This window comes from Pseudophryne corroboree, chromosome 1, assembly GCF_028390025.1.
Source record: "Pseudophryne corroboree isolate aPseCor3 chromosome 1, aPseCor3.hap2, whole genome shotgun sequence".
NCBI lineage: Eukaryota > Metazoa > Chordata > Amphibia > Anura > Myobatrachidae > Pseudophryne > Pseudophryne corroboree.
In genome coordinates, this window is record NC_086444.1 from 992,264,544 (window position 1) to 992,277,000 (window position 12,457).

The 12,457-nt window shown below is 46.0% G+C and overlaps 1 protein-coding gene across 1 annotated transcript in view; it reads left to right on the forward strand.

Annotated features, from left to right (window-relative positions):
* Positions 1-12,457, forward strand: part of SLC10A7 (solute carrier family 10 member 7) — a 384,092-nt gene that overhangs the window by 311,854 nt on the left and 59,781 nt on the right. The window contains exon 6 of the mRNA XM_063920592.1: positions 7,240-7,275. Within this exon, the coding sequence (XP_063776662.1) occupies positions 7,240-7,275 (36 nt within the window). The remainder of the gene's footprint in view (positions 1-7,239; positions 7,276-12,457) is intronic.

A 12,457-nucleotide genomic window follows, 5' to 3' on the forward strand; every position in this document is an offset into this window, starting at 1 on the left:
TGCAGGAAAAACTACTGGTAGTTTTTTCTCACCAAACATAATACCCTTTTTTGTGGTACCTGGGGTATCATCAGAAATGTGTAATACATTTTTCATAGCCTCAATCATATAACGGGTAGATCCATTGGAGGGTACACTCGTCTCATCATCGTCGACACTGGAGTCGGTATCCGTGTCGACATCTGTATCTGTCATCTGAGGTAGCGGGCGTTTTATAGCCCCTGATGACATTTGAGACGCTTGGACAGGCACAAGCTGAGTAGCCGGCTGTCCTATGTCGTCAAACCTTTTATGTAAGGAGCTGACACTGTCACGTAATTCCTTCCATAAGTCCATCCACACTGGTGTCGACCCCGCAGGGGGTGACATCACATTCACAGGCATTTGCTCCGCCTCCACATCATTATCCTCATCATACATGTCGACACCGCAGTACCGACACACAGCAGACACACAGGGAATGCTCTTACAGAGGACAGGACCCCACAAAGCCCTTTGGGGAGACAGAGGGAGAGTATGCCAGCACACACCAGGGCGCTATATAACACAGGGATATCACTATACAGAGTGTTTTCCCCTATAGCTGCCTATAATATATATATACTGCGCCTAAATTGTGCCCCCCCTCTCTTTATTACCCTTTCTGTAGTGCAGGACTGCAGGGGAGAGCCAGGGAGCTTCCTTCCAGCGGAGCTGTGAGGGAAAAATGGCGCCAGTGTGCTGAGGGAGTTGGCTCCGCCCCTTTTTCGGCGGGCTTTCTCCCGCTATTTTATCGTTTCTGGCAGGGGTTAATATACACCTATATAGCCTCTGGGGCTATATATGGTGTTAGTTTTGCCAGCCAAGGTGTTACTATTGCTGTTCAGGGCGCCCCCCCCCCCAGCGCCCTGCACCCATCAGTGACCGCAGTTTGTGGTGTGCATGAGGAGCAATGGCGCACAGCTGCAGTGCTGTGCGCTACCTTGGAGAAGACAGAAGTCTTCAGCCGCCGATTTTCTGGACCACCTTCTTGTTTCTGGCTCTGTAAGGGGGACGGCGGCGCGGCTTCGGGAACGGACGACGAGGTCGGGTCCTGTGTTCGATCCCTCTGGATCTAATGGTGTCCAGTAGCCTAAGAAGCCCAAGCTACCACCACTTAGGTAGGTTCGCTTCTTCTCCCCTTAGTCCCTCGTTGCAGTGAGCCTGTTGCCAGCAGGTCTCACTGAAAATAAAAAACCTAAACTATACTTTCTTCTAGGAGCTCAGGAGAGCCCCTAGTGTGCATCCAGCTCAGCCGGGCACAGAAATCTAACTGAGGCTTGGAGGAGGGTCATAGGGGGGGTTGAGCCAGTGCACACCAGATAGTCCTAAATCTTTCTATAGAATGCCCAGTCTCCTGCGGAGCCCGTCTATTCCCCATGGTCCTTACGGAGTCCCCAGCATCCACTAGGACGTCAGAGAAAAAGGTTTTTCTGATAAAAGGCCAGTCCTTAGGGTGCATACACACGGTGAGATTCGGACTTATCCGATTCTCACCGTGCGACAGGGGGCCGGTCGGCACTTAGCCAGTATCGCAAGCACATAATGAGTGTGCTTGCGATGCTGGCTATGTGCGATGTCAATCCTGACTATCTCTTCTATAGAGATAGCCAGGATTGACTTGCCTGCACAGCCTATTTTTTCTGCCGATGCCGACCGCGCGGGGCCGCGCATCGGATCGGGATCGCAAGGTGACTGTCACCTTGCGATCTGCACTATCTTTTCTTCCGATTCTGACTATATAGTCAGAATCGGAAGAAAATATCTTACCGTGTGTACACACCTTTACTCTGTACAATGGTTGTCATTATATTAGCTCACATATTCATGTGTTTTCTTTTTTAATTTAGAGCTGACTTACCAAAGGAACTATTAGCACACGGCCATCTTAGGGTTTTATAATGATAGAAGTGTAAGGCAGGCACTGGCTTCAGACCCACAGGGTTGGCAGTTAAAAGCTAAGGCCTTGCAAAGAAAAGCTTGCTGGCAGTGTCTAATGAACTCTCTGTTATTTAATACATAAATTGTTTATGAAGACTTGAAACCTAAAGTGGATCTGTCACTCGTTCGTTAAGCACTTACTTTGCGAAAAGATGATCTGTAAATAAGCGTGTTGGGTTTATTGTTTGCTGTTACAGCTATATATGTTTTTCTATATATACCTCATAGCTATCTATGGCCCTCATTCCGAGTTGTTCGCTCGTTCTTTTTCATCGCATCGCAGTGAAAATCCGCTTAGTACGCATGCGCAAAGTTCGCACTGCGACTGCGCCAAGTAACTTTACTATGAAGAAAGTATTTTTACTCACGGCTTTTTCTTCGCTCCGGCGATCGTAATGTGATTGACAGGAAATGGGTGTTACTGGGCGGAAACACGGCGTTTCAGGGGCGTGTGGCTGAAAACGCTACCGTTTCCGGAAAAAACGCAGGAGTGGCCGGGGAAACGGTGGGAGTGCCTGGGCGAACGCTGGGTGTGTTTGTGACGTCAACCAGGAACGACAAGCACTGAACTGATCGCACAGGCAGAGTAAGTCTGGAGCTACTCTGAAACTGCTAAGTAGTTAGTAATCGCAATATTGCGAATACATCGGTCGCAATTTTAAGAAGCTAAGATACACTCCCAGTAGGCGTAGGCTTAGCGTGTGTAACTCTGCTAAATTCGCCTTGCGACCGATCAACTCGGAATGAGGGCCTATATACCTCATAGATATCTTCTGGACAGATATCCAATAATTATGAGTGTGAATGTCCCATGTCTTGGCAATGCCTTCTGACAGAAATCAGCCCACAGCACAGCTAATTTAAATAATAGTGTCTTAGCCAAAATAACATATTGTACAAGAGAGGAAGGGTTTTTGGTTCTTGGTTGATTAAAAAAAAAAGGTGTCTATGCTAATGAATGTATAGAATTATGCTGTTATTGACAGATTTTCATCGCTGTAAAGGGCCCCATACACTAGGACGATTTTACACGATTTCATACAATTCCGATATATCCGTCTGATATATTGTATGAAATTGTGTACAATCGTATGTGTTTTAGATCGTATCCAATCTGATGCGCGTCGCCGTGGCTGTCGGATAGGATCCCCTAGGTCGTTGGTGCTGCACTAATGATATATCGGAATTGGATGGAATCGGATGAAAAAAGTGAGTTTTTTGTGCATGTGATATATTGCATGCGATGTATCACAGGGAAGTTTGACTGGCATTCTTAGGACACTCCCAGCCACCATAGCCCTCTATCCAGCCCATCAGATATATCTCATGGTACAATTGTATGTGTACGATATATTGCATGTGATGTATAGCGGAATCATCAATCGCATGCGATATATCTTATGCAAAAATAGCACAAAAGTACCAAATCGTATGGAATCACTCCCGGGAAGATCCCAGGGGAGTTCAAGGAAAATTACATCCGACTTCAGCCTCAGACATATTGTTGTAGTGTATGGAGCCCTTAAGAAATGCATATTATAACCATTCCTTGCATATAAAACATGTATAAATTGCCATTGCTGGACACAGGCTTTCGCTGGCAGTGACAGCCTGAGAGTCCAGTCTGGGGACCAGGAACCATTTAGTCCGTTCTAGTCCCTTGATCATCATATACCATACCCCTATTATTTATTTATTTATTACCAGTTATTTATATAGCGCACACATATTCTGCAGCGCTTTACAGCAAATATTTGGCCATTCACATCGTCCCTGCCCCAGTGGAGCTTACAATCTATATTGCCTACCACATGAACACGTGCTCACATTCATACTAGGGTTAATTTTTGTTGGAATCCAATTGACCTACCAGTATATTTTGGATTGTGGGAGGAAACCGGAGTACCCGGAGGAAACCCACGCAAGTATGGGGAGAATATACAAACACTGCACAGGTAAAGCCATGGTGGGACTCGGACCCATGACCTCAGTGCTGTGAGGCAGTAATGCTAACCATTACACCATCCGTACTGCCCTATTAGGATCAAATCCTGTTTATTTCAGCATTATGTGAGAATCCAGTGTAGGGTAATGCAGGCTAGGGAAAGTCAGGGAAGACCTGAATATGGTCTCCATTACCAGATGTCTGACCTGGGGTATACAGGTTGAGTCTCCCATGTCCAAAATGCCAAAATACAGAATATTCTGAAATACAGATTTTTTTAGCGCATCTGAGAATCTCTGCTTTCTGATGGTTCAGTGTACAAACAATTATTAAACATATTGGGCCGGATGTAATGCTGCCCGAGTTCGGCAGCCGTGCGGGATGTCTGCCGAACTGGTATTTTTTTTAAAGGGTCAATCACTTACAAAGAATGGTTTTGCCTTGTACGTGATTGCCCCTTTTAAAATTATCTTCAGGCTCTGTGTATAAGGTTTATATATGAACATAAATTAATTTTCTATATGTACACAAACTGTTTCATTCACCAATGTCTTAAAAATATTGTATAAAATTCCCTCCTGGTTATGTGTATTAGGTTTATATGAATCATAAATGCATTCTGTGTTTAGAGTTGGCTCCCATGCCCAAGATATCTCATTATGACATGCAAATATTCCAAAATACAGAAAAATATGATATCCAAAATACTTCTTGTCCCAAGCATTTTGGATTTGGGAGACTCAGGATGCTGTTAATATCCCGAAGGACGGTATCCCACAGGTAGATATACCAACACCGGAATCCCGAATGACGCCATAAGCCCGGCGTCTAAATCCCGACGGAGGTCAGGATCCCGGTGTCAAAATACTGACAGCTTTAATCACGATCGTTGTTCCAGCGGGACGCGCTTGCGACCTGCCGCGGGGGGTGGGAGGTTTAGGTTTAGGCATTAAAGGGGGGATTAGGGTGCAAGGATGGGAAGCATATGATTAGGTACTGTGGAGGAAGGGTTGGGTTTAGGTAATTAGAAGGGGAGGTTAGGTTTAAGCACCAAGCGGGAAGGGTTAGGTTTAGGCAGCGGGCAAGGGAGGGCTAGGGTTAGGCACCAACGGGGAGGGTTAGGGTTAGGCACCACCAGGGAGGGCTAGGCACCACCGGGGAGGGTTAGGGTTAGGCACCATCAGGGAGGGCTAGGGTTAGCCACCACCGGGGAGGGTTAGGTTTAGGCACCACCGGGGAGGGTTAGGGTTAGGCACCACCAGGGAGGGCTAGGGTTAGGCACCACCGGGGAGGGTTAGGGTTAGGCACCACCGGGGAGGGTTAGGGTTAGGTACCACCAGGGAGGGTTAGGGTTAGGCACCCACAAGGGAGGGTTAGGGTACTTTCCAGGGGGCTGCTGGGATTCTGATGGTTGGGATGCTGCTGTCTGTATTCTGACCGCTGGCATCCCGTCCATTGGGATATCATATTGAACCTGGAGACTCAACCTGTACTGGAATATATAGTAGCTGGCTAGCAGTTTCTACTTTATGTGCTGCTAATAGAGTAGGCCAACTGGAGTTTGTTGTATAAATATAAACTTTAAAATGTATTTTTGAAAAGTAAACCTATTGACTAAAACAGCCGATACATTTTTAAGGTACATTTAAGAAAAATAAAGTTATTGTAATATATCTTTTTGTCCAGAATAAATCTGATCATTAGAAGAGGGCATGAAACCATTGAATAATCATCTGCCAGGCTTTGAGAGGTTTTCTGTCACTTTTCTCCTGCTGTCCCAGGTTACGCAAGAGGAAATTGTTTCACGCGTATATCTGATTCACACTGGGGGTCATTCAGGTGCGGTTGTTCTTCCCACTCCTGTTGCAATGATTTGCCGTATACAGTTGCGATTATATGCTAATATGGGCAGAAGCTAACCTGTGCAAAAGGATACCCACTATGATCGCATCTTTGCGTACAGTGCCGTATGATTGCAGAAAAATAGGTAACATTGTCGCACATCGGGTCACCACACCGCTGTGTGTCCCCACCTGAATGACCCCCACTGTGACATACCGATGAGCTTTCTTTACCCGTGGTCCATACCTCCAGTTCCCTATGTAACACTTATTCTTCCTTTCCTTAGTTCTTGATAAGACTCATGACCATGCAAGAAATTGAAGTATTTTTCTTCACCAAATAGCGCTTTACCCATGTGACAAACTGCGCTTTTCACATGACAGCTGCCTTCCTGCAGCAACTTAAGGGAGTTCATCTCACTGCAATACTCGCACACCAACACTGTTCCCACTTACCAGATGTAGCCGTGCTTATCTTACTGCAATGCTGCATGGCGTACCAGGCTGTGTCTTATCGCTGCCAGTGATCGCTTAATTCCATTAGGAATTAATGGAGCGATAGACGGTTGTGAAAAGTCGCAGCCCGGCATGCCATGCAGCAAGCTGCATCGCATCAAAGTTGAGCATGGCTCCATCAGTATGTTATCTGCTGCATCAGTGACTACAGCACTACAGCAGCTTTATAGAAGAAGGTACAGGCTGCAATTACTTTAAAAGTTGAATGGAAATAGATTCAGTTGCCACACACGGGTGTGGTATGGTATGCCGGCGGTCGGGCTCCCGGCGGCCAGCATACCGGCGCCGGGAGCCCGAACGCCGGCTTACCGACAGTGTGGCGAGCGCAAATGAGCCCCTTGCGGGCTCGCTGCGCTCGCCACGCTGCTGGAGCGGTGGCGCGCTAGGCGCGCCATGCTATTTTATTCTCCCTCCAGGGGAGAGAATACGAGAGAGAATAAGTGTCGGTGTGCCGGCTGTCGGGATTCTGGCGCCGGTATACTGTGCGCCGGGATCCCGACAGCCGGCATACTGAATACCACCCACCACACACAACCTTCTACCCTTTGCTCACACAAAAGCTTATGTTATGCGCGCACCTGTAATTCACTGCATACCTTAATGTCTTTTGTTTAAAGCCATGTTAAATACCTGAAATCTATTATCCTTTTCGGCACTTGAACTTAAATGCACATTTTGTATTTGTATTAAAAAGAACAATCATTCTATACTGTACATATTTGTGTGTGCTAATAATTTCATATAACCAAGGACAGAATAATGAAAGCGTATTTTGTATTAATATTTGCAACCACTTTACGTTATGCAACTGCCTTTGGTATTTCAGAATTGAAAAAATCTACTTTCATACATAGGGAAAAAAAGGCAGTATAATTAAAAAAAAAAAAAAAAAAATGTTTCCAGATTTTATTTCTGTGATTTTTGCAAACATTGTACAGAAGCTAATTATTTGATATGATGTTTTATTCTTTCTTTTAGGGTATTGTAGTGACCCCACTGCTGCTACTGTTATTTGTAAGTATTTCTGTTCTGTTTTAATCAGTATCTTTTATTTCAATAAAGTTTTTCCTCTTGTATGATCTGATGTATGTTACTGTGCTTAAGGATTGTAATCAGCACCAGCCTCTACAAAACCCTATGGAAACAGTAGTGCACAAGCTTTGCATATCACTATTACTGCTTTGTGGCCATAGGTTACAATCTCAATTTTCTAAAACTTGCTGTTATTTTGGGAAGCGGTTACAATACTGGGGTGAAATGCCGTCACCGGAATACTGGCAAGACAGGCTATTCTCCCACTGTGGGTGTCCACAACACCCATTGAGGGAGAAAATAACCTGTGGCCCGAAAAGGAACCTCCGGCATTCTGGTGGATGGTTTCCCGCTGTTGCGATCATGACAGCTGGGATCCCGTCCGATGGCAATTAGTACGTATCCCGTTATTTCAATGCACTTGGCACACTCTTTATGTATGTGAAATGCACATGGGAGCTCTTGGGAAACTCCTATACCCAGTATTTCTCCTGCAGGGTCCACAGATTATCCACAGGATAAGCATTGGAATATGAGGTTGGCACCAACGATCAAAAGCTTTTGGCCTCCCAGAATGCAATGGGCCACTCCCCTATATCCCTGCCTCCTAGCTCAGGAAATTTAGGGTTTTTTTTTTGTTGGTGCAGCAAGAGCCAGACCACGATTTTTGGGCTGCTGATTTTGGCAGCCATAATCTTATTTAATACATTTTATTAGTGTTACGTTTTTTGAGCGAGTTTTCTAAAAAGCATCTTACACGCACATTAGAAAGAGTTGCGCCAATAACTCCGCTAGGTCGCGGCAACGCTTACCCACGTGTACAGTACTGTTTTGGTGGGCGTCTGTGTAGGATGTAGTAGCAAGTCCAGCTGACGTTACCAGTCATAGGCTCCAGGGATTAGTGAGAGACCGCGATCCTTGGGGTTGATGTCAGCAGTGGGGAGTAAGACGCTCCTCTGGTCGTCCCTCCACCCGGTTCATGACCAGTTTCCTCCGAGTTTCCCGCCATGAACTGATTTCCCGCTTACGTCTGAGACACTGTGTATCAAAAGGACCCAGTCGCAGCATAGGCGGTTGTGTGACTGGTGCGTCGGTGTATACTTAGGCGTCAGTGTTCACTATTGTGTCCAATAGGCTTTTGTGTACACTATTTGCGTCTGGATCCACTCAGTGTTCACTAACGTATTGATCGATCCTGGAAGTGAGGTGAAGTCTCCATCTATCCCACTCTCCTGAGCCAGGTGATACAGCGCTAAGGGGCTAATTCAGACCTGATCGCTCGCTAGGTTTTTTTTGCAGTCCTGCGTTCGCATAGTCGCCACCCACCAGGGAATGTATTTTAGGCGTGCAAGTGTGAGATTGCATGTGCAGTCGAGCGGTACAAAAAGAGTTTGTGCAGTTTCTGAGTAGCCCAGTACAAACTCAGCCGCTGCGATCACTTCAGCCTGTCTGGGCCCTAAATTGACGTCAGACACCCACCCTGCAAATGCTTGGACACTCCTGCGTTTTTCCAGACACCCCAAGAAAATGGTCAGTTGCCTCCCACAAACGCCTTCCTGTCAATCGCCATGCGAATGGATTCTTCACACAAACCCATCGCAGAGCAAAGAACTGCTTTGTACCCTCGCAACGCGCCTGCGCATTGCGGTGCATGCACAGTTATGACCTGATCGCAGCGGTGCAAAAAACGCTAGTGAGCGATCAGGTCTGAATTAGGCCCTAAGTCTCTACCTACCATTGGGTACGAGTAGCTGGATATGTGCCTGATGCATATGAGTCTGTAAACTATTGCAGCCGTTTCTTTCGCTGTGCGACTGAATACGTTAAATGTCCTATATAAGGTAATGCAGTAATATGTTTCTCCAGCAGGGTCCACAGGTTATTCACAGGATAACAATGGGATATGATGGAGCGACAGCGGATTGGCACCAAACGATCAAAAGCTTTCCGGCCTCCCAGGATGCTATGGGCCCACCCACTGGCTCAGGCAAATCAGTTTTTTGTTTGGTGCGGCAGGAGCCGGACCATGGTCACAGGGCTGCTGTTTTTTAGCAGCCTCAGGCTTTCTTATTTTATTTTATAGTCTTACTATTTTCTTAAAGTTATCTTTCTAAACAGCATCTTACACGCATATTGGAAAGAGTCGCTCCAACAACTCTCCGCCGGGTCGCAACAACGCTTACCCACGAGTACAGTGCTGTTTCGGTGGGCGTCTGTGTCTGATATACTAGCAGGTCCAGCAGACGTTACCAGGCTGTGGCCGGAACACGGGGAGAAGGTAAGGCATCGGATCCGCGTAGCATGCATGGAATACGGACACAGCCGCACTGTTTTGGGAGGAGACTACCAAACAGTAGCTGACGCACCGCCACCACGGGTGCTCCAGCACTAGGTCTTAGGGATCATAGGAACCAGGAATAGCATGACCCTAGGGTTGATGTCAGCAGTGGGGAGTCAGACGCTCTCCTGGTCGCCCCTCCCCCCGGTTCATGACCAGTTTCCGCAGAGTCTCCTGCCATGAACTGTTTCCTCGCTTCCGTCTCAGGCACTACCAGAGGGGACTTGGTCGCAGCAGAAGGCCTCTGCGTCGGTGTTCACTGAGCACTAACACGAGAGATCCGGTCGCAACATAGGCGGCTGTGTGACCACTGCAGCTGTGTTCACTGAGCGTCTGTGTCCACTATAGGTTCCTGGAGCGGCAGTGTACACTAGTAGCGTCTGGATCCACTCAGCGGATTGATCGATCACTGGAAGCGGAGTGAGTGTCCCTGTGTCCCACTCTACTGAGTACGGGCTATACAGCACTAAATTTCTATCTACTTTGTCAGTATGAATAGTTAAGTTTAAGTGCCTGTTGCATATGAGTCTGTGTATATTTACTGTGGTTTTCTTTGCATTTGCGTCTGAATACGTTAGATCTGTTTTACAGGATTCAGTAAATGTTCGCCTACATACTTAAAAAAAAAAAGTGTTTGTAGTTGATGATGTGCTCATATGACTAATATATAACATGTGACTGACTGCTAGTGTGATTGCTGACTTTAATATATGTTTGTCAGTTGGTTCTTCTGATCCTCAATGCTGGTGCATGGGTAGGGTCAAATTGATATCACTTTAGAAGGTTAAAGTGATTACAGTCATAAATTGTGTAGAACACACTAAAAGTGCTGATTATTTATAGGTGACTGCATAGGTGACGAAGGTACACTTACAGCAACACTCATATCATGTTTTTCTTGAAAAACTGTATTATCCTCTCAGGATCTGGTTCAGGACAATTTATGTGCAATTGTTTTACTTTTCAGCAGAACACAAGGGGGATCGCTGTACACCATCAGGTACAGATAGATCCACCTTGGGCTATGTTTGCACAGACCTTGTCCAGTATAGCTGAACGGATAATTCCTACAGCTTCTGTACCAGGAATGGGGTATCCCTACATGCAGCTCCCTACCTACGGTACATAATTTTCCCCAGCAGCTTCTCAAATGAAACGAGCTAATTAACCGATGGTAAGTAAGTCTTCATCTTCACAGGTTACACATGATGATTCATCGGATGATGAAAGCTCTATTTACTCTACTTCAGTATACGAAGAGGATGAAGAAGGTCTCAGCTCAGTGGATATAGCTGAATTAATTAGAGCAATGAAGGTTATTCTATTCTTAGAAGACTCAGCAGAGCCTGTCTTAAAAACCAAGGCACCTGTGTTTAAACGTCCCCAAGACAGTTAAGACTGAGTTTCCAGGGTCAGATCAGCTGACGGAAATCATGGAAGAGGCTTGGGCAACACCCAACAAAAAAAATAGAATTCCCAAAAAATGGGACTCCAATTATCCTTTTCCAGCTGGGGACTGTTTAAAAAGGAAGGTAGCTCCTAAAGTAGATACGCATGTGATTCGATTAGTGCTAAAATCTATATTGCCTTTGCCATCAACATCCTTATGTCACAGATAGGAGAGTGGATGGTTTTCTAAAAAACATATTTTACCTGTCTGGAGCAGTCATAAGGCCAGCCATGGCTTCAGCCTGGATAGCAAAGGCAGTGGCGGACTGGGCTGATGCATTGGAAAGTGATTTTTCATCAGCTTCTAGAGAGCAAAAATCTTATATAGCCCATATTAAACAAGCGGCAGTATTCTTGGAGGAAGCTGCATTATATATGAGTACTATTGCTTCTAGGGCATCAGCCTCAACAATAGCTGCTCGCAGAGCAGTTTGGTTACGTACGTGGAAAGTTGACTCAGAATTCAAGAAGGTTTTGGAATCTTTGCCTTTTTCTGGAAATATTCTGTTTGGTAAACAATAGACAGATTTTCAGGAATCAGAAGCAGACTCCAAGAAGGTCAAGTTTCCTTCCACATATAACCCTAAACCCTAGGGGTCCTGTTTTCCGGCCCTTTTGGTCTCCAGGAAAACCAAAGGGAAAAAGTGATCGTAAGCAGCCCCAATACAATAAGTTTGGTAAATCAAAAAAGCATTGGGCTACCAGAGGGCCAGCTTCCAAACCAGAAGATAAGCCATCAGCCTGATGGTGCGGGCCTCTGCCTGGGGGATCCCAGGGTGGGGGGCCGACTTCTTCAGTTTGCATGCATCTGGCGACAGTCTGCAACAGATGTCTGGGTGCAAGAAGCGGTACCTCTAGGTTATGTTTTTCCCTTCAAGAAGCATCCTCCTCGAAGGTTCTTCTGCACCAGCCCGTCTCGGGTAGAGATAAAGGCCAGAGCTTTGCAAGAAGCAGTTCAGAAATTGCTTTAGTCAAGAGTAGTCATTCCAGTACCACCGGCACAACGGGGGCTAGGGTTTTACTCCAACCTATTTTTGGTTCAGAAGCCAAATGGGTCATTTCGGCCCATTCTCAATCTCAAAATGCTAAACAAATATATTTGGGTACCGAGGTTCCACGTTGAGACGTTATGCTCCATAGTTTTGGCCATGGAACCAGGGGATTATATGGTATCCCTGGATATTCAAGATGCTTACCTACATGTTCCTATAGCACTGTCCCATCAGTGTTCTCAGGTTCGCTATCCTCCAGCAGCATTTCCAGTTCCAGCCCCTACCCTTTGGGTTAACCACAGCCCCCAGAGTATTTACCAAGATTATGGTGGTTATGGCAGCTTATCTCCGCAAACAGGAGATAAGAATTTTTCCATACCTCGAC